The 23,705-nt window shown below is 44.9% G+C and overlaps 1 protein-coding gene across 1 annotated transcript in view; it reads left to right on the top strand.

The window, feature by feature from the left end:
- The window catches only part of LOC121594672, a 67,273-nt gene that overhangs the window by 27,450 nt on the left and 16,118 nt on the right, over positions 1–23,705 (top strand). The window contains exon 3 of the mRNA XM_041918216.1: positions 39–2,280. Coding sequence (XP_041774150.1) covers positions 39–2,280 — 2,242 coding nt within the window. The remainder of the gene's footprint in view (positions 1–38; positions 2,281–23,705) is intronic.

The following is a 23,705-nucleotide window of genomic DNA, read 5'->3' as shown; positions in this document are numbered from 1 at the left end:
AAACAATTATACATATTTTTGCTCTCCATTTTCCACAGAATAAACGCCAAGACTTTTACTGAGGACGAGGTGAGCGATAAGAGCGAACCGACGACCGGCAAAGGTGGACACCCGCGGCACACGCGCAAAGAGGACAGCAAAAAGACCAAACCGGACGATGCGGCCCCGGTGGCACCCCGGACGACTGACTATCCCGGCGGCGGTGGCGGCAAGGCGCTGCCGGTGGGTGAGCGGGGCCGGCTGGCAACGACGCATCCGCGCACCAGCATTGTGCACCGCGAACCGGTGGACGAGGTCGTCGTTGGGAAGCCGCCGAGCCGTGAACGCGTGAACTCTACCTCACACTACTCGACCGAGAAGAGTGGCTCGTCGGGTTACTACAGCACCAACCTCTACTCGACCGGTGGCAGCTCGGTGGACGAGCACATCTACTGCGAGCCGATCGATCGGCGTAGCCCGCGCACCGAGCGGCTGGACGACGAGGAAGAAGTCCCCGCGGAGCGTTCGGGATCGGACCCTGTGTCCAAACCGGCAAGTCAGGGCGCAGGCGAGACGGGTAAGACTGGCGCGAGCTGTGATAGGAACCGGCGCGGGAACGATCAAGAGCTGTCGGAGCTGCAGCGCAACATTCGAGGGCTGGAGCAGTACTACTATCCCTCGCCGTTGGCATCTCCGGCCGTTCCAGTGCAGCTGAGTGTGATGCGCGCCTCCGTCATACAGCAGCAACCTTTACATTCGTCGGCGGGCATTGGGCCCGAGGGAGAACCACGCCCGGAAAGTGGCTGTGAAGTGCAAGATCAGCAACAGTCACAGGAGCAGCAGGAACAGCAGCAACTGTCCGTAATCATGGAGGGTAACGATGGTCAAATTCCGCGGCCCATCTGGCCCCTGGACACGGACGACTCGCTGATGGACATCAATCTGGAGTCGTTTCGCATGGCGAACCACAGCAGTCAGAACTTGATCGGTTTCGAGAGTCCGTCGCTGTCCTCGATCTCCGAGAGTGAAATGTACGCGATCCGCGATCAAGCGATGGAAGGGGCCGGCGATGGAGGCACGCAAAGTCGCAAGAAGTCACAGTACGAGGAGTATCTCGAGTTTCATAACACGCGCAACATACTGGAGCAGATACGGGGTAAGCTGAACACGCTGCTGGAACAGCGCACTGAGCAGCAGCAGCAGCAGAAGCAGCAGGAAGATCATCCAGCACAGCGGATACCGAAGACGGGCAATCCGTTCGTGAAGGATGCGGGACCGAGCGAGACGGAGCTGGAGAAGAACATTGCCATTCTGAAGGCGGACCTGGACGGGTATCTGCGCACGATGAACCAGAAGAATGAGAACGAGATCCGGCGCTTCTGCAAGGGAATGAGCCGGGAGCCGAAAGTGGTGGCCGTACAGAATGCGGTCGAGCAGCGAAACCGATCACGATCTGGATCCATATTGAGTCTCGAGCATGATTACGAAATGCTGGAGCGAGCTGGGGTCGTCCCGTACCCGACGTCCTGTGGTTCGGAGTTACCGTACTATCAAGTTCTTCCACCGGATATCTGCGAGGGACGTCCGCCGGCAGCACTGCCCGCCGCCGCGCTGATGCTAAACCGACGCAGCCCACCGAATCCGTTCGCTCAGGAAGTTCGACAGCAGGGTGGTGGGCAGTCGGGGTCGATTGGTGGACTGCACTCACTGTGTTGCCAGCAGCGCTATCTGAACAGTGACGAAATTCGGGTCTGCAACCGGTACGGTGGTTGCGAGCGGACGGACCCGAATGCCATGACCATCGACATGCCGGACAGTGATGACGGTGAGGTTGGGAAGACGTTCGTGTCCGGCCGTGCTCCTGCTGGTGGTGGTGGTGTTGATTGTCGAAGTGTCAGTATTGGTATGCCAGAGGAAGAAGCCGGTGTTGGTGGTGGTGGTGGTGATAGGGCAAAACATGGGTCGCGCGTGAAGCTGAAAGCGGACCCACCGGATGGGTGCCCCGGTGCGAAGGGTGATTGTTTGAGTGATAGTGGGAGCGGGGGGCCGCATATGGCCCATTGTGATTTCAATCAGCTGCAGCGCAACATCACGCTCGAGCGCATCATCCTGATGGAGAGCCTGGGCAAGTCGCGCAACGGCCAGTTTGGCGATAAGGAGAAGATGCTGCTCGAGTGGCACCAGAACAAACCGAGCTGCTGGGAGCTGTACTACGGTGCGAATCGGGAGGAGCATCCACCCCACCAGACGCTGATCCGGAAGATGAAGCTCGGCCGCAAGAGCACGGTGTGCATTTCTTACGTGAGTAGAAGTTGGATTTTGACTGATTTTTTTATGATTGGATTAAATTTGATTGATTTTGTTGGTTGGGGATTGTTTCATATATTAATACCACTATTGACAAGTATAATAGTGGTATAAGTTAGTGGATCGAAGTAGGTACTACAATGGTTCCTGAATCGGGACATGATCGCGATTCGTTCCATGACAGAGAAATGTCCAGATTTGGCAGCTTTTGGTACAGATTTTGAACCAGGATAAAAAGGGAACAGTTTTAAGGCTGTCACGAGATTAGAATGTTATTGGTACGGTATCAGTTTCAAAAAGCTTTGGGTTCGGAATCAGTTCCAGGACATACATGGGTTTAGGATCAGTTATATGACTGGTACATGTTCAATATTAGTTCCAAGACCGATAATGGTTTACGATCGGTTCCAGGTTGGAAATCAGCTCCAGGAACTGTTGCAGGTTTGAGATCAGTGCCAGGAATGGTATGCGTACGGTATCACTTCCAGGACTAGTTGGGTTTTGGAATCAGTTCCAGGAATGGTTTTCGTTCGAGATAAGTGCCAGAAATGATAGGATCAGTTCTAGGAATGGCTTGGTTATTATATCAGTTACAGGAACGGTCTACTTTCAATATCAGTTTCGGAACTGGCATGGATAAGGGATCAGTTACAGGACTTGTATGAGTTCCGGATCAGTTTCGGTACCGTTTTGGGTTCAGAATTAAACCCAATATCAGTCCGGGTTTTTCTTCCGGCAATGGTTCAGCATCAATAAATTTTGATGTGCCTCTTGAATTGCAGATGCATCTAAAAAAATAATTATTAAAAAAAGCCTGGTTCGTCTTCGGAGGTAAATAACTTATAAAATTAATTTGCTTATTTTGCCCTGTTATCTTGCCAAATTAACTAGTCTCAAACTACTACTTTAAATTTAACGTTACATACATACGTTACAGGTGTTACTAACCCTGTCAAGTCTGCTACGCATATAAGTAGTCTCCTGCCTACTATGTTTTGTGTGTTGCTCTAAGCTTTATTACGCCATTTGCCGCCAACCAAAATAGATTTGACCATCGAAAGATCGATGCGTCTACGGTGTAGCCAGCGCGGCAGTATGTGTGTGTGTGTACGAAATTTAAAACCAATCCCAGACCAACGGCCAAGTTCATTGCCAATACGATGCCGGACGGTTTGGCGATTTTGATTGCGTATCGTTTCGATGGCGACGGACCAGTAAGTAGTGGGACGAAAGCCATATTTCACCGCCAGCAACCAATTTGGCGACTCATCCCGTGCGGGAGTGTTTGGCGCACTATCGGACAAAGGTTTCAAAGCGCCGCTGACGCACACACCTCGTTGGGGGAGGGAAAGAATCTCATGGACGGGCGATTTCACGGCTGCTGGTGACATTGGAGAGCGTTTGGGTTTGACTTAGTTTTTGCATTTTATGTTAAAATTATTTAAAACACCACACTGTTCGATGGTTCAAGTTCAATGCACAATGTTCGGCAGTCAAGATTTGCAATTTTAATAATACTGCACAGTTTTAGAGGTATTTAGCATGACAAGAGATGAATTGGTGTTGATTAAAGACAAATGTAATAGCCGCCAGTATTTAATAAAACACTTCCAGCAAATGGAAATGATCGCGGACTGGTGTCGCGAACAAATACGAAATTGAGTTGAATGACATTAGCATTTGCTATTGCACGAAAGACGCTCCAATGCGATGGCTTTTTCCTGGGAAGAGCAATATTTTATCACCATTCTGACGCCACAGCACAGGCCAATCACAACACTGTTTGATCAAAATTGTGTTTGTAAAACGCTCGAGAAAAATTTGTCCATGCGACAATTTTACTTCCAATTCGTTCGTCAAACAGTGACCGTTTGCGAACCACAAAGCTCCAAAATGATGATGTCTGTTACTTCCGTGTCAATAGAAGACGCCAAACGCAAACGAAATCGCTTGCAGTTCTGTTCGGTATGCGATTTGTCGTGTTTCTATAGCAACCGTAGTGCGATGATGCCATTACGGGGTACAGTGTTCGTGTGTGTGTGTTTGTTTGTTGTAAAAAATGACTAATTTTCGAGATTGGACAACGCGTTGGTACATGTAGCACGCAGTGGTTGGAATTGCTTGTTTGCCTGTCCGAGCAAACCGTTACTGGCGTACTGGTACGGCCGGACGATGTCACGAGCGAAGGAATGTAAATACCGATATTATTGCTCACTGTTGTTGCTGAACAGTGCATAAACAGTAGGTTCGTCTTGTTTGACTTTAAGAGGCGATGTGTACATCACTTTTTCGGGTGAGTTTTTGTACGCTACTGGACGTTTTCGGAACGTTTGATTTTATTGATGTTAGTTTTTATGTTTTGTGCCTTAGTAGCGAAAACTTCCAAAGGATTGATGCTGTAATAAGACAAATTAGACTGTTCAAAGTCTCACCTTGAACTCATTTTTATTGCAAACGTTGATTAAAGCTTGTTGAACCACCCTATAACGTTCGAATTTATCAATATTTACTGTAACAATATCTTCTTACTTAATATGAAAGGCAGCAAACACTGTGCTGCTCGGGAGATTCACAAAATCAAAGCACTTTGAAGCTTTCCACCATCGAAAGAGAGGGCTGTTTAAACAATGAAAACAAGAAATCGCTCGATACAAAAGGCAAAGTAAATACTGTTGAACCCAGCGGCGCCTGACATAACTGGTGCAAAGGTACGCGGAATGCTCCTCTCTATGCGGGAAACCATTCAACTTTCGCATCCTTGACGGTGAAACTGAAACCCTGATTTAGGGGAGGATCAGTCAGTGTCTCTCTTTGCTCGCTGCCTCAAAACAACACTCAACCGTCGAGATAATTCTTCCGCAAGGATCCGCACCTTGGAAGGAAGCTCACAAGGCCACCATAAATCATACTTTGTCCACACCTGTGTGTGCACTGAAGCGCCAGTAGTCCAGTTGTCTAGGTGAACGACAGTGACGAAGCAGATAATGCCAGTGCTTCTCCCACGCCCATGGGTCCTGGTTGGGGTTGAAACTTACCTTACTAAAGAGCACATTTTCAAAATTTATGACCACAAGTTAAGCATCCGGTTTGTTTCGACAATATCGGATGCCGCTTCCTGTCGCGTGAGAAGTACAGCGAAAGTGTTACTTCCTTCGTTGGTCTTAAAACTACTCCTCCGACTACACCCCTTATGTACTCACCATTCTCCCATCTCAACCCCTATCCTTCGGGGTAAAATATAATGGAACATCTTTCCTTTCAGCCGTTGATTGATCTTGAAGAGGCAGAGCGAATATACTTTACCCTGGTACGTGAGCGTCCGGGAATGCTATAGCTAAATTTGGAACACCCAAATTCCTTCGCCTGAGATGTTGGTAGCCTTGCCTGGGTACTTTTCCTCAGTCCCTAGTCAGTTAGTTGCTGATGATGGATTTATAAGAACCAACCGGGTCTTGTTGGTTTTGTGGAGGCTTTTCTCCCCAGCAAGAGATTAGTTAGCGGTTTGGTAGGAGGAGGAGCGCGCCGTGCTGCGAGTAGTGTCGGAAGTTCCGAATACCACCTGAGGGTGCGCTCGTTTCAAGATGATTAGATAAAATCGATACGCTCTTGGTACGGGAGGGCAGGCTGGCAAGCTGTAGGATGCTGGTTAGCATTTCCTGGTGGAATTTTTCCGCGAAACGACTAAATGAGCGTCGATGAGGTGTGGCGTGCGCGAGCCCTGAGAGATGCTCGGTGAAAAGTAATCAGGACTTGACGGTGGCATGACCGCTTAATCGCTGCAAAGATTCGTTCGACAGTGTACTTCTATGGGATGGGTATAATGATGTCCTTGAAGCGATTCTGGAATGACGGTGTGAAAATCAAGCAGCAGTGTTTCCTGATTGTATTCTGCATGTTTGCTGAAAGATATCTTATTGTTAAACAGACTCCAAAAAGTACGCGATAAATTAAGCCTTTAACTATCGCTCGTAAAGATCAGCTATAAATTTAGTTTCTTTTAAACACCTCAAGATATGTGGTCATAAATGGATTATATATGAAACATGTTCATTGTAAACAATAGTTAGCAAGTGAACGTTTCGTATGTTTAAAGCTAAAATATTGAGTCATTTCAGACAAACAGCAGCGCCAACCGAGAAGAACGAATACTTAGGCGCACTTTAATGTCCGTAAGGTCATAATCAATTAGGGTTACGGTGTCGGACGGGGATTATTATGGCCAGCGAGCGGGTTAAAATGTCAATTCCCTTACCCAGGAGGGGGTTTATGTGCCGGTATGCTGGATACCTTTTCTTTCGAACGCTCTCTCGTACGGTGTATCTTAAAATGTCATCTTCCGTCAGCTGTTTCTGGGTACATGATGCGGGAAAATCCCTGCAGAAGAACGCCTTAAAGCATTAAGTACTATTATAAGTTAATGTTTTAGTATGAAAGGTTTAAATATAATGTAAGGTTTATTGTTTGGATATGCGCACCTTATAGCGTTATTTAAATGAAGTTATTTTTGTAGTGGTAAACAGAACAATGCGAAAATCAGCACAATTTATGGTCTGTATGAAAGTAGCACATCCAATTAATGTCTGACACAATCGAGCTTAATTTCATTTCATCGTAAATGCTTATATTGGCAAAGGTGTAAGGGATGTGAAAAATAATTAAACCCGTAACTGCGCGCAGCGATAGGTGTCAATTGTATCATTCCGGGAAAATTGAAAAGATAAAAGGTATCTTTTTAATTACTCAATAGATTCATTGACACATCAATAAATTAAAATTTGTATTCGATTCAGACAAAATCATATCATATGTATAAAAAATAGCACCAACAATGTAATACGTCGGCACAAGCTTTTGTGATAGAATTGGCCATTCTAATTTGTGCAATTCCTCTACGAATATGCTACTGATATCCAATCAATAATTCCATCCCGCTGAGTGCGCTGCAAATAGATCCGATTACCTAGAATACTGCTACCCAAACGGCAGTTCATATGAATTGTGGTATTTTCGGCTTTTGGACCATCCTTAGTACACGTTTGGCCGGGCTGTGCTTTTCTCCTCTACATAGTTCAACGTTCGCAACGATTCAATCGCCCATAATCCTTACTCGTACAGACGGAGGCAGCATTTTTCCTACTCCATTAAGCTGATTAAGCCGAAACAACGAAATTACAAGTGCTATTTTAATTGCAACAGGGCGGCTCAGGTGCGCGCGCGCTCGGTGGAAAGGAGTAACATAAGACAAGGCGCGCTGCATACGTTGACCCACTCTGGGCGGCTCCGGAGCAACAGCAGGCAGTAGCAGGCAGCAGCACCTGCCGGATCGTGATCGGGCGCCACCCGACCCCGCCAAACGCGTTTATTTTTTCGGCGAACGATTGACCTGTGCCAAAAAGCTCATTTCCAAGGTCTGCCGCCGTGCGTAATTCCAAGGCTTCGGCGGTTGGGGCTGAAATATTTTCAATCAAATCCCTCTGCCCCACCACACCTCTTTGCTTTATTTTGTGCGTGCTTTTTGTGTGTGTGTGTGTTGTTATTGCAGCGTTTGTTGTTGATGGGGAGAGTAATGGACTCCTTGAGGGGGTTGGGTTTATTTTTGGGGGTGAGTGGCTGGCACACGTTCGGTCGACGGGTGTGTTGCTTTTGATTGCAAAAAAAAAACAACAGCAACCGAATGGGCAGCCGGTATGCGTACCGGATCGCCGCGTACATTGGCGGCAGTGAAATGTGTAAATAATGCATTCGCGGTACATATGCGCTACTGTAGTTATGCGATGAACCCACAATTATGAGCCTTTTTTTTTGAGTTGGAGTAGCAGGGTGAGGCTAGGAGAGATCGTAAGTGTAGCTTAAGCATAAGGTGTTCATCATAACAGTTCACAAATGGAAATAAAAACCGTTGTTTCTTTCCAGCGAAAATTAGTCCAAATGATGCAAAATGTTGATATTCATTTAAACAATATTAAATAGATGTATTTGTGTTAGCAAACAAATTAATAATTAGTACGATTAAATTCAATTGAAAAAAAAATCAGAAAACATGCAGCTTAACTGTGTTCGAAATTACGTGATAATTACTAAACAACAACGCACTCGTAAGCCAATGTCACCTGAAACATGTTAACTGCGTTACCGTGCCAACGAGCGTCCAACAAAATATGAACTCGAACCGCATTTGAAGTGCGTTGTTGTAGTGTTGCTGCTGCTGCTGTTGCTGATGATGATGATGCGTGGATGCGTGCCGTCGTTTGCGCTTAATGTTCGAAACCTTGTCAAATTATCATTACTCACCTTCGCTTTCGTGTTGCTTGCCGAATTTAGTTTGCGCGAACACGTACGCCAGAGAGTGGGGTGGTCCGGTGCTTGGGAGGAATGCATCACTCACGCAGCACGCTAAGCCGTGCCGATGTAACGAGCGTTTTGCGGCCAACACTTACCTGCATTCCTGCGCCGCGGGGACGGCCTGGGAATAAACGAAAACTCGCCGGCACAGTACTTAAGCGATTTATAGCGTCCTTTCGGTGGGCGGCAAGGTGGGTGGAAGCTGTCCGGTGGGGTGGCAATAAAAGCTCACGGTGGATAGAAGGGGGTGAAGGGGGGATCTGGCTAGGAAAAAGTAGGTCCATTGATGGGGCTCTTCACGCAAGAGATAAGTCGCTAGGCATCCGCGAACCGAAGCATAATTATGGTTTGGCGCTTCTTCAGACTCGATGGGTGGCAAGGTTGTGAATGGATGTGGCTTTAAATCACCTGCTGGGTGCCGTACCGTGCTCATCACTGTGCCATCTTTGGTAGCGTTGTTGACAACATATCTGAAAGAAATAGATTAAGAGACGGATTTGCGGGTTTTTTTTTCTTGTTGGGTAGTTTGAGAGTGGAGTGTGTAAAGAAAATCAGCTTTCAGCTTACAGCAAAACGGACTTTAATGGGCTGTCGTAAGCTGCCTTAAGTGACGTTTATGTTTGGCTGCTGCAATGCTGCCCATTTGCTATCGTTAACTCGTTAACGACAATCAATGTACAGAGTAGCAGCAGTTTGGGGAGGAGTGAAAAAATGATCATTAAAATCGTTTCCAAAGTCTTTAAAAGCGTGGGAATGTTAAGGTTTATTCAATATTTTACAGTACCACTGTTTTAAGTGAACACTTGTAAACTATTTGCTAGACAGAAAGCAAAATATTTACACAATTGCAAACAATTTTCGTACACACTACACTGTGCCGGTACAAAATCCCGGTGCAGCAGGAGTTCAACGTTCAACGCTGGCTTCTGCTGCTGCATCGCATCGAAACAACACTCCCTCGACATGGCGTTACCGCACGGTGTTACACCAATTAGCGGGCTCCTGTTGCGGTAAAGCTACAGCGTTGGATTGAACTTCAACCCGCAAACCCTTACATCATGTAAGGCGCAGGCAAGAAAGGGTGTGAGCGGCCCACGGTCTAGCTAGTTCACACGTCGTCATGCGTCGACGAGTACGGCCACCGGTTCGGGCTGCAGGTATAGTTCACTACCAGCAGCAGTTTAGTAGCAGAGCGTTGGGTCTTTCTCTCCCTCTCTCTCTCTCTCTCTCTCTCTCTCTCTCTCTCTCTCTCTCTCTCTCTCTCTCTCTTTGAGTCTCGCTTTATTCAGCGAGTATCATCCTATTGACAGCACTGATAGGCCTGAACCTCCATGGTGACCTTCCTCGAAAGTGTTGCACGCACATCGGATGCCCTTCGAGCGGATGGAGCAGTTGTTTATCGGCTATTGATTGGCGTTATCGTTTGTGTAGGTGTTGTGCATGACACAAGATTGTGTGTTGTTTATGTTGCTTTTTCGCTGTATAATTTTATTCACTTTTCAGTCATTTTATGTTTTTCGAATCGTTTCATTATTGAAATGATTGACGGCTGTTGCTGTTTCAACCATCATGCCCAGTGTCATTTGTGCTAAAACTATTAGCCTTACATCATCGGAGGCCGCTCGTACACGAAAGCATTTTTAATAATGCTATCGTGTGCACGCAATTTATGGTTTGAATCATTACGGTTCGATTTACCCAGGCCCCGATCGCTTCTTCATTGAAAACCAAACGCCACCCGAATCATCATCGCGGTCATGCCGTCATAACGTCACGCTGCAACGTTTTAAAGAAAGGTCCAGCGGCCTAGCCGCTCAGACCTTCTCTCTACTATTGTCCCATCGCTTGTACCAGCAGGCAAAATAGAAAAAAATCAAAAAAAGAAGAAACACAAAAATGAATAGAGAAAAAAGATGCCAACTCTCTTCGCCGCCACCTTCGCGCGATACGATCAACCTGGCGCGCGACACGGCACGGTGCTCGCCTCAACCGGACGTGAAACGTGTACGGCACGAGAAAAAAAAATGGCCGAACCGGAGGAAGGCAGGGTGGTGCGTGGCAATGGCAGGAACACGCAGATGCACATCATCGGCAATAATAAACGATGGCGCTGATGATGTTTTATTAATTCGGTCAAAGTCAAATAAACACACGTACACGCGGAGGTCTCTCCGTGTCCCTTGGTGCGCCATCTCCATCACTCTGGGGCCAAGCACGTGGGGCTGCTCGGCGCGTCCACGACGACAAACGACACCACTTTGGCGCCGCTTTGTAGGAGGGATGACCACCACCTGTCCGTTCACCGGGTGGCGTTTTGTGTGGCCGGGTGGGTGCCGGCTGGGAAGGAAGTGGAAATTGCATGTGCAGAAAATGGGCACACCACTTCGGTCGATTTGTCATCGACTCGGGCATGGTCACAACGGTATGGTTAGTGGAGGGGCCGCTTGGATGAGGTTAGGCGTTGGAAGCGGCTCTCGTGACTTTTTGCTGTGTTGTCGTAGGTCAGTAAGCTGTTGGCTGGAGTGCACAGTAATGATTTGGATTAATGGTTTTTTTTTTCTTCTCACAATAGACTTCATCCACCATTGTCTTAGATGGGTGTGTGGTTGAATCTTTTTTATTATTTTCTAATTCTTGTCGATATTTCTTAAAATATTTATTTGCAGTTTTGTTAAACTTTTTGTCTATCTTTTTTGTTTCAAAGGAGCATAGATTCTGTATTTTTTTACATTCATTTTTAGCTAATGTTCTATATTTATTGACTTACAGGATTTACCAAGCCAATCGGGCGTCGTCAAAGCGTTATCGGTCGTCGTAAATACTTTTTCGGGCGACATAAACCCTCAATTGGGCACTGTCATTTCTATTCGAGCCTTGTGAAGTATGAATCGGGCAAAGTACAGAATGAAAGCGTCCTACTCTTGAAGGTGTCAAATCGGACGCTCCAGTGTGTTTGATCCATCAAGTTGTTTAAAAATACGTATTTTGTAAGTTATTTAACTTATTATGTATTATTTTAAAATGTTTACCTAATTAAATCACCAAATATATTATATTTAAAAAAAATTGCATTGTACGGGTTTGAACTAAAAATTTTAAAAAAGGAATTTGAATCATTTTTTATGTAATTAAACTTAAAAATAGTGAATTTTCTTACATATCAGTTAAACTACTAGCAAAAAAGTATTGTTTTACAGCTAGAAAGCAACAAAATATAAAGTAGGCCTAATTCATTCTGTACTTTGCCGGATTCATACTTCACAAGGCTCGAATAGAAATGACAGTGCCCAATTGAGGGTTTACGTCGCCCGAAAAAGTATTTATGGCGACCGATAACGTTTTGACGACGCCCGATTGGCTAGGTAAACCCTGTATTTGATTGCTCCATCTTATAGTTTTTTTATACTCATTGTTTATTTGATTTTGTGTTGCTTATATTTTGTTTTTTTTTGTTATATTATCTCTTTTCTTTTCTTTTCTATAAAAATAATTGTTATATCCTAGAGATTTAGCATGTAAAATTGTAGCAATATTATGTTGAAATAATATTTAAAATCCTGAAAAAATCTCAATATCCTAAAACATGCCGCACTTGGAACCAAATTCTCAAACACGATCATCGAACATGTATGGCCAAATGCCTTCTTTTTCTCCGTGCTCTTTTGTTATCAACTGTCCTCCAGAAACTTACCCTCCTCAAAAAAAAAAAAAACCCACTGATGATCGACGACTGATGAAAACGTTAAGTAAATAACATAGCCCATTTGAGAAGCCTCCCTCCACGCGCGTTGATCGAGTGCAGGGGTGTGCGAAAGGTTAGGGTTGTTACGATCAATTCACTGGCAGAGTGACCGCAGACTTCTAGCGTAGCGCCTAACCAACCTGTGGCCAGTGGGGAAAAACGTCTCCCCAAACAAAGTTAAAATTCTCTAACATCCCAACCCGCCGCCTAACCCACCCGCTAAAGGTCATTCGATCGCACGAAAAAGTGAAGGGGGCTGAGCGGTCGCGACACGCGGTGAAATGGCGTAACCGGTCATTCAAATTTTTCGTCTACCACCGCACTCGGCTGCCTGCTCGGGCTCGGCGCCTTCTTCTGGGCCGCGCGTCTGTGAAGCACCATTTCTTTCGGGTACGTTCGGTGTTGCCCGGGCTACAATGTCAGCGGCCAAGACGGCCGGGGGCTGGGAAGGCTCTCCGTGGGTTTATTATTATGTTTTTTTTTTTCGGATGATGGCTGTGTGTTTTTTTTCTCTTACTCCTTTTTGGAGGTCATCCGGGCAGTCCGAACTCCGCCATTTGCACTGGAGGTGAACCGAGGCGGGAATTCGTCACGAGCCGGGCCTAATATTAGCGGGCAGTGTCTGACCACCAGCCAGCTTCTCCTGCCCCTGCCGACGCCATCTTGCTGGCTCTCACGGTCAACTGTTTAACGGTAGCGTGAAATTTAATTAGAGATTAGTTGGCTGGCTGACTTAGGCCGGCAGTCTGGTAGCGGTTGAAGTTTAGGGCAGGGTTTGGAGTGCTGCAGATCTGGCGTGCGTGTGCTATGGTGAGGCGAACAAGTGGTAAGGGGTAGTGATCGTTTGCTTCGTGAAGGCATCCGTTTTGTTGATGCATTTTAATTGACCGAAGGAAGGATGCGTTGGAAGGGGCTGGTTATTGTTTCGAGTTTGTTTTATGATGTTTTTGGTGCGGTCTTTGCTGTTTGGTGGCTTTTGTTGAAGGCAAAATTGAGATTTAAATGTCGGATGCGGTTAGTATGATATGATATGGTAAATAACTATGATAAAAATTTACAAAGCTATTGTTCAGCAGTGGGTTTTTCTTCAAGGTTATACACATTTCTCGTAAATCCGGCCTAGTTACTCTTATCACATAAATAAAATGGTATGTTCTTCGCTAGATTAATTTTACTAAATTTTTCATCATTTCTTGAATAACATTGTCCATTGCTGAACTCTAAAGACAAACAAATTATCCAAAAATTCCAATCATTCTTGTGCCCTCCAACTAACCATATGAAACAATCGTTAAGGTGCCAAGAGGAGATCATTATTGCTGTGCACCGTAAAACCTAAAGTCAAGGCATCTAGATCATTAAACCGTAATACTTCATTTATCATACTTTTCTGTCACTTTTAGTTTGCTTCAGTGCCTTCACATTGACAATGTAGCGTGTGCACTAATTTGGGCTCGGAAATTGGATGGAACGGTTGTTTTTTTTAAACCAAGCCCTTTCATTTTGTTCTCACTCGTTTGCTTTCCTCCCGTACACCAGACCAGGCAGTGAGGTCGGTTACCTTCAGTCTGTGCAGCCGGTGCAGCCAGCCCGCGTAAGTTATGCAACCGGTCGATCATCTGCGCGACGTCTGGCCATCGGGGTCCAAAATTTACGAGCGCGATCATCGCAAGGTTAAGGCAAACTCGTCACCGTATAGTGATCCGGTCCGGCCAACAGAAGGGAAGAACTGGATCTTTTAATCGATGTGTCATACACACTCGTTCAAACAATTGTTGAAGCGTCGCCAAACAGCCACGGGTGGTGTTTTAGACGATGATGTGTTTTTTTCTTGCTTCTTCCAAAGAGCTTCTTTTTAGATTCATAATAAGTGGAAGAAGAGTATATAAATAGCACTAGAAACGATCCGTCCCCATTCCTAACGAATGTGAGTCAATTTGTGGTGGAATTAATTTTTAATCGGGTCTTTATACATTAGCATTTCCGTCGTCAAAGGAAAAAACCGAAACAGGTCCTACACGCAAAGCGTTTTTCGTTCGTTATATCACTAGAAACTGTCGATCGGGAAGATCGCAAGCCCTGCTGGCATGATCGCCGCCGGAGACAGTAACAAAAACATGAATTCATCATGCTGCAACGCTGCTTACATAAGGTTTGCTCCCTTTAGCCATGAAATAATACACACAAAAAAACAACGTCCTAAAGGCCCAGTTGTCATCCCTTTCTGGGTTGCTCCAGAAGATGAATAACTCTGTGGCCAGGTGTCGAAAAGCCACTGGTGCAATCACCAGATAAGTATACATTGTGTGTGAGTGTATGATATTTTTCTTATCCACCATCATGCCATCACATCGCCGATAGCATACAAAACAAAACAAAAAACCTTTAAACGCCAAACGGTGGCATCACGCAACATTTTTGGAGCGCAACGAAACGCCAGGTAACCTCTTTCTGTGTTTTGCGCTTTGGAGAAAATTTCGGAAAGTTTTTCCACCAGCCGGAGCCGGTGTGCGTCGTTTTCGGTCGGGACTTTGATGGCAGGGAGCGGGATCGGGTTACGGGATCTTGGGCTGGAAGCTGGAAGTTTCGGCCAGGTTTGGCATGCGTCTGCGAAAGCTATGGCGTGCATGTTTCACTTGGAGTTTGTTTTTTTTTTCTTCCTTTGCTTTCGGAAGAAAATGACAGCGACATGCATAGTTGCGTGCATAGTTAAAGCTCCAAAGTGGATGTGTTTTGTTAGCTGGTACCACGCAAAGGATGAATTATCTAAAAAAAAAGGTTTTCATAAAGTCTGCTCACTTTAGTGATCATTGGATCGGTGTGGAATTTAAGAGTAAGGCTGCTTGCTAATGAGTAATATAAATGCATCGTAAGAGAACTGATAATATGTTGTGTATGTGATTTTAAGCAGTTCGTAACAGTTTTATTTTTTTACTGTATTCAATTATAATTCTGTTGTCTCAATTGTTGGTTGATTGGGTTGGTTTTGTATACAAATATAATGTTGTATTGTATGTTTTATATAGTTTATTGTTTTATATTACTTTGTTTTTATTTTTCATGTTTTGCGAATACATCAATGTTCAATGTAATTTGTATTTTTATTCGTTTTTATGATGAAATTATTGAGACATATTTTCTATACTTGACCTTCAACACAATCTTGAATTTCAAAGATGAACGTTTTGGACTGAGCTTGTTTGTGATGTATTTTTTTCTTTCTTTGAAGATTGATTATATGTTCTTTCGTTTTTAATAATATCTTGGATTTTGATTTTTATTAAGATTACGTATAACGATTCATAAATTTCAATCAAAATTCCACAGATTTTAGACGAAAAAATATGAGCCGTTCTTACGAACTATAAAAAAATGAAAAGAAATCCAACCATGTTTGAATTTATTGGCAATGATAAACGTTGGACAAATAAATCTGCATTCAAATTATGTTAAAGCCTGCTCATGAGCTACTTTTCCTTTATTTTTTACACTAGTGACCGTATATAGATCACTATTACCGATTCATATAATCTCTCTCGTAATCTGCGGCCCCTTGAATCGCCCCAGTAGCCACCGTATCAGCACACGCTGATGTACACTTGTTTTTACACCATAATGGAGATTATTAAGTAGGAACACTAATTAGGGAAACCGAAGTGGACTCCACGCTACACCAAGCAGTCCTGCAGTGGACGAATCGGTTCGGCTGTAACCTTTAGCATGTTTTGTTTGGGTTGTACCGTCGTCTCACCTCCCTGTACAGCCTCACACCAAACCTACCCTTCCCGTTGGATGTACCATGTGATTGGATACTTTTTGCAGTTCACCTTTTTGGATGCGGTTTTTGCGGTTCGGGGGTTAGTTGTTTGCTGTTGCTGCTTTTTGTTGGCAATGCGGTTTTGTTTCGGTGATAGCGGCCACGATCATTTTTGCAGGTCACACCGTTTGGATCACTGGTTTTCTGGTTTGGTCTGGTCGTGGTGCGGTTGACGCTTCGCTACGACGTTATGCAATTTGTAGCTGCTGAGTGAGGAGAGTTTTTTTCATTCCACGCTCACCGGTGCAGCGGAGTGCGGACATGGAGTGCAATTTTGAAGTTTCCATTTAGTGCTCGGTGGCCAGCGGTTCTTGGTGCAGTTTGGTCAGGGCTGGTGGGAAAGATGGTTAATTGAAGTGGTGTGGTGTGAAGGGTTTTTTTTCGATGGACGGCATAAATATAGGTTAAGTGTCTCAATTTGGGCTGACCAGACCAGGTCGCCGACAGCTGGAATATGATATGCAAAGAGCGCCCATAATAAGCGTAACGTATGATCGTATTTGTAAGGAAATTTCTGTGCCCCAAACAGTGCCCGCATTGAAGCAGCTGATAAAGCACGATCGAAATTATCCAATCATGGTGTTAAGTCTCAATTTCCTTTCGATTTGGGTTGCATTGTTTGCTGCATGAAAAGAGGGGTGAGATGTTTGGCGCCATGCCAGCACAACAATTGAGACACTGTAACGTATGAACTGTAAACAAAACAAAACAAAAACAAGAAGTGAACGTGTTGTGCCACTAGCGCAGGCTCACAGCGTATGATGATGATTACAATATTTCGCGTGACCCGCTCTGCAAGGCACACGGCAAGAGTGTTTACTTCTTGCGCGAAAGTAACTTGCACTGGCGCTCCACGCAAGCGGTTCCGCCTGCGTCGTTCCGTGGGAAAAGCTGGGCAATACTTTCCTGCAAACCCTGTACCCGCTTTTCAGCATTTTCTCGAACACCACCCCTCTAGCTGAAGGGTGGCGTTTTCCGCTTGGGAAGCGGACTGATGCTGCAAGCAGCATATTTTGCATTGTTTTGCACGCGCCGCCCGTTTCCCAGCAATTTTAAAGCCCCTGACGAAAAGGAAAACGGAGAGGAAGCACACAAAAAAAACGCTCGGAACGAACACGGGTGGCGGAATACAAAACGGAACCGAACTGTTCCAGTAGAGGACAAGGTGCATGGGGTGTATGTTTTGTTTCTTTTTCCCTCCGACTTTCATGGAGCTTTCAGTTTCTCTAGGTGGGTGGGGTGGTGGTAAGCTGTTGAGGGGTGTTTTTTTCGCCTTTATTCCCATCCCTTTCTGTGCAATGAAACATATTTCCAAATTTGACTTGATTTTTCCACACTTCAAACGGAAAGGCTACGCGACTCGGGCTGAAGAGCGTTTGTTGTGTGATATGATAGTGTTTGTGGAAAGCACCAAAAAGAAAAAGATAACAGGAAGCTGCATTGTAATGCAGCCGTGAGGACGATGATTATGATGACCCTGTACAGTATCATTTGTCTTTGGGTTTATGCTTTGTTTTTAGCCGCAAAAAGCAAACCAGTGACGATCGAAATGCAAAACTAGTACATATTTTAATACGCGGAGTGGCGGGGGTGTTGTTTTCGTGTCTGTCTCTATTCATTTTTGCTGCTTTCCCCGTAGTTTGGCTTAAATTTTCCCACGCTGCTGCGCCACTGTTTCGCTAGTACAAGGCTGCGCGCCAGCACTGGGACGTGTCGGTAATTACATTTTTTGAAGGCACCTCATTTGATGCACCGATCCGGCGGGTTTGATGGAAATTAATTAAATTTCTGGCGTCGGTTCCGGAGGCGGGCAAAACGCTATCGCGCCATAACTTTTATAATCAGCTCAGTTGTGATGTAATGCGGTTTTGTTTTGTAGGGTAGTTGTAACGCTCCAATCAGGAACATTATTTCAGAAAAGTGGTATTGTCTGGAGAGTCTGTCTGTCTGTCGTTTAGTTTTTGATTGGCCTTAGTTTAGCGTAAATATTGCAAGATCAATCTTTAAAAATTCATAAGAAATTCGAATTTATAGAAATTTCTTAGATAATGGTATGGTCTTTAAGTTCTTAGATCTTTTAAACCAGTGCTCTCCAACTTTTTTTAGGTTCCCGGACCACTTGGCTTTGAAAATACATTTGCCGTGGCCTACATCGATTGAGGGCATGCATTTTGTAGACTTAGTTCGACGTTTTTGATCAAAAATATGTTTTTATCTTATTCTAGACGTGCCTGTCGAATACTTCATCTTGTTTGTCGGAAAATATTGCACGATTACTATACATAATTAGCTTTTCTTTCTTCAAAAATAAATTCTTTCGCGGATCATATCTGTTAACTCCACAGACTGCAGGTAGGAGACCACTGTTTTAAATAATACAATAAAACCTTCGTACTGCAAAGGTAAAGTACAACATAACGCGGTTTTTCTGTCTCACCTTTTTGTTTGTGTATCTTCAAAAGAAACAGAGAGAGAGAGAGCGAGAGAGAGAGAGAGAGAGAGAGAGAGAGAAAGAGAGAGAGAGAGAGAGAGAGAGAGAGAGAGAGAGAGAGAGAGAGAGAGAGAGAGAGAGAATCAAATGTTTGATCTTGCGGTCCTTAACCTTCAGTGATCATCTATTCCATAATATTGTAAAAGCTGAATTATGATGATCAATTATCACTTTCATCGATTCCTCCATCTGCAAGATAATCATCATGTCATCGATTATCAACAGCTGTTATCAATGCAAATTATTCTTCACTACCGTCCAGTATGCTGTAAACAGGATAAACCCTTTCGTACCGAGCATCCGGTGGTTGAGGTGAAAGTAAATAAGAGAAAACACACTTGCATAGAGCTGCTCCAACAGGCGTTCTCATTATTGTGAAGCGATGTCACAGTGATCCACCGCTAATGGATGGAAAATGATGCAAATTAAAACCCACCCCATGAGTTACTACGCCCACAAACATTACTACATCCTGACATAAAAGCACGTAAAAAATAATTAAAATACTTAAATAATAATGCACCATCCCTAGGATGAGCTTTCATTAACGTGCTCACAGATGGTCCCGTGCCTCGTCATCTCAGCGTTTGTATCGGCTATAAGTAAGTGTGGTCAGTGGCTGTGAAATGTGCGATGCATCGAGCCATGCCCGCGGATGCACTTTGTACCTGCAGCGTGACGTCACCGTAGACCGTTTACGCGCGTGTGGGATGAAATTTTTGCGCCAGCACAAAGCCGGCCCGGAACAGGCAGCAGACAGTCTACCCGCTGTTGCGCAACAGACAGGAGTCATTGCGATCGATGTTGCATTTTTGTGCACGATTGCATAAAGGTTGAGTTGGTGCTGAGAGTGCACCCATGATGCATCTTGTTTTATTTATTTTTGGGATGGTGGGGACTGCATTCCCTGGGGAACCTAATGTCGTGCCCGGGTCGTCGGTATTCGGTGAGCTTTATCCTGCTGTTCTCTGCACTTGTGATTTCACAATGGTTCCACCGAAATGGCCCAAACGGGAACAGGAGGACTTATTTTTAAATGCATGTTACTTATACTAAATTAAGCACAAAACCGTTTGGAATCTTTGAAACAATTTCTCCACATTCAAGGCATATTTTTCGACATTTTTTGCGTTGGAAAATTCTTCCCTCACTGAAAGGGCTGTGATTTTCTGCATTTCCCTTTAAACACCGCCAATTGCATTCAATTTTTGTCATTTGCCCATGTTTACAGCTCGCTGCTCCCATCACTAAACGCATCGCATCGCGGGGAGTGGATTGTGTTTTCCCAGCCAACCGGTAAAGCGCTTTTCGTTTGCAGATCGCCGCTTTTTTCCGCTCTTGCAAACCGCTCCCGCGCTTTGAGAAAAGCTGCATTTGCGGAACTGCACGTTCGCTGTGCCCACCGATGGGGAACAAAGTGCTTCACTAATGTGCAACACTAAGTTGCCGCATTAGATGCAGTGTGCTACGGTTCCCTTTTTGAAGCTTTTCTTTCCGCAAAATGCGAGAAAGAGAGAGAGACAGAGAGAATCGTAAGAAGAACGGGGTGCTTGGATTCTATGTTGAAGCTTTCAGCAGCAATGAGATGCAATGCCCGATGCGTGAACATAAATCGATTTGCAACCGCGTTGGCCGCGGTGGCTGAGTTTGATAATGCATGCCGGTATGCCTGTTGCCTTGGGTTTCAAACTTAAGCAACTAAATAACACCTATCTGGGGAGGCCGCACACTGCTGGCAGGTGGATGAGGGGAGGCTAGAGCAATGATTTACCACCTCGCCCTGCAATCGTAGTCGCTTCTGCCCGGTTTGGATTGTTGTTGCCCATTGTTGTTACTCGGCACACTCGGGAAGGTCGCTCCAAGGGAGGGAACATGGAAGAGCTGGGTGCTGGTAGATGTACCCACACCAAGAAAGTCAAGGGAGCGGGTGTACGGAGCATGATTTCAAAGCCACCACTTTGGAAGTCCGCTGGCCTTCGGCGAAATAAAAATTAAAAAACCTTGCATTGTGCACGACCATCGTGCCCGACCGAAAACGGGGCCTGCGCGGCAAATGGCAACGAGAGGTTTTGATAATAGATTGTAACTGTGTGTGTGTGCATTCCGCCAGTTTATTCCAGTCGACGGGGCCTTGAGCCAGGGTTATGCGAGAGAGGGAGAGAGTACAGGAGGAGGAAGGGAATATACGACCCTCCGATGATAGAACATACCAAATCTGGCCAGCGATTTGAATTGGAAGACACGGGGGCATAATAATAAGGTACGAGCGAATGCCAAACGGTTTGGGTGGTAGTGAATGGGTGGCTCGGGTGAATGCGCATGGCTCAATGCATCACGCTTAGCCATGGCGAGGGATAGTGATTGGAAAATGATTAGTAGCTTTCGTCGCTCGGATGCGATAGTTTCCTTGTGAGTGCCCTTGCCCGTTTATGGTCGTTAGAAGAGTCATGCTCTTTGTCATAGTTCAAGAATTCAATATCAAACCTAGTGAAAAGAGATTGAGTAATTGTAAAAAAAAAACAATTTTGGGTAGATAATTTAATTACTTTTTATTTCCTAGAGTACAAGTTTACCCTTTACCTGTATTATTGTGCACGATATGTGTCAAATGTCTCATAACTTCAAACCCCCAAAGCCTTCACGTGAAGACTTACTTCCGACAACGCATCAGCGAAACCGCTTGAACCACACAAACCGCTGAGAAAAAGAACCTACAGAGGTAGCAGCAAAAACAAACAAGAGATCATCTCAAAGCTGATAGGGAATAGATTCAATTAAAACCACTGACCGCAGTTTGAGGTCTTGCGCTTGTTTCGTGTCCAAGGCGGCGTGTGATTTCTGTTCAAGCAACTGGACACTTTTTGGTGCGCTACTATTTTTCCCAAGCCCTTGGCCCGGTGTGAAGGTTTCCGATGTCAACCGAAGGATCAAGGAAATGACGGAAATCTGCGTGAGATAGTTGGCAGTGGTAAGAAAAAGGTAGTCGCCAAGCGGTTTTTTCAATGGTGCAAGGCAATAAACGTTGCAAAAAAACAAACACCGAACGTCAATAAAGAGCAACCAAGATGTTGGGTAAATGGTTTAAATTGCCAATAATATCTCTGGATGACGCTGATGATGATGGAGGTAATGGAGTATTTCATTGATGAGTAGGCTCAATGGACAAAATTAGGTTTTTTTACAATGTTCTAGTTGGAACTGATCAGTTATTAAAAAATTGCACACAAATAACCGACTCAACTCAATAAAAATAATTGTGGACAAGGTTTAAGTTATTGAATTATAGCCTCACAAATTTGTTTGTTTTGATGATCATTTAATTCCTTTGCACACGTTTGAATTGTGATGCAATATTCTACATAATTGATTCGAAAGTATTATGGTTGGCGCATTATTAGACCAAACCCGTAAAACATATAAGGCTAACGAATAAATCCGCTTTATAGTGCTGCTTTTTAGCGCAAAAATAACCACCATAAACTATGCGTGACGAAGAGAAGGTCAACCATCGTGCTGCAAGTCAAACGATTCGATTGTTTTACGGTGAAAGCCTTTTATGATCGCATTAAGAAGGGGTATGACAGTTTTGCTGTGAGATGCGATCAGACAAAGGAAGGATTGCGGCGATTTCGCGATCATTTGTGGAGGCGGGTCCGTGTCGTTACCTAATCGGAAGGTGAGAAAACATTTTATGCGAACCCCCTTATGTCCCGATGATGGCTGGATCGAATCCTGGCTGCGGTTAATACACCGCAACAGTCGAGTAGCAAAAAGTGAGCTAAATTCCATCCAGGTAGACACTTTCACTTTCGACCAGCAGGGCGAAGGAAGCAGTTGACCGCAATGCAAAACCACCACCATCACAGGGTCTTGGCTTGCCCGTCGCGCACGGTGATTCGTAGTTCAGAAATGTCCCGATGCTCGGTCAGGACATGCGGTCTATTTGAATGTACATTCCGATGAGATAACTTGTGCTACATACATGACATCATATCACCTTCCCTGTTGTCCTGATGATTTTTCATGGGCCCAATTATTCCCGATCGAAGCCAAACAAACCCATTCATTGGCCTGCTTACGGCACCCCTCGCCAGATTGTGAGAATGGTTTTGGGAGAGGAATTTCTAAAAATGGTCTAGTGACTCCTTTTTGGCATGCAAGGTGATGCCGGTGATGTTGCTGTTTGTGGAATGCGATGCTCCGCGAAGTGTGTTGGTGAGCAATTTGCAAACCGATGAGTCAATCATTAGACCACATCAATCATCACACCGCACCGACACCAAGGCCACTCACACTTTCGGCAAACGGGGCACTGGTGTACAATTGCGTGCCATCAATCAGTCGCCAGTCAGCAGCGCTTCCCTTAATTTGTGTGATTAAATTTTGCACCAGCCTGTATACCGCGTGTACATTAACATCGGGTGCAGGATTTTTTTTGCTTCCGTTTCGTCTCGAACACGTTGCGAACGAAAGATGGGTTGTGATTTGCAACAAAATGTTGCATGATGGCAACAAAATGGAAAATAAACGGAAAACAGAGACTACAATGTGGAAATTGGCGAATTTGGGTTGCCAAGCTATGAGTACATCTTGCTATAAATGAGAATAAGGGAAGATGGCTGTCGAAATAATTGTAAGAAAACGTGATCGTAGCTTTTATTTAATGATTGAATTGATTGGAAAGAAAGTACAGTGTAGCAATTGCAATGCTTTTCAAGTCGCAATGACTTACAACCATTCAAACAAAGTGCAAATGAACTGACCACTTAATACATTTTCTCGCAACCGTAAATGACCGTCCCCATCTAGCATCGATAAACCGTCAAATAGCGCTGCTGGATGCTAGATTCTAGTGTTTCGCAAGAACATCCGTCCCCCATGCACACCTCTCGGCTCAACCCGGACATTCCAAGGGGATCGCCCTGCATTGGTTGCCATTTCTACCAACCACCCGAAACACGGCTCGCCGGATTGATTTATTCACCGAAGCTCGTCAATTATGTCCGTCGCTGTGGGCGATGCACTGC

The sequence above is a fragment of the Anopheles merus genome, chromosome 2L (genome assembly GCF_017562075.2).
Source record: "Anopheles merus strain MAF chromosome 2L, AmerM5.1, whole genome shotgun sequence".
NCBI lineage: Eukaryota > Metazoa > Arthropoda > Insecta > Diptera > Culicidae > Anopheles > Anopheles merus.
This window is presented reverse-complemented; position numbering and strand designations above follow the sequence as displayed.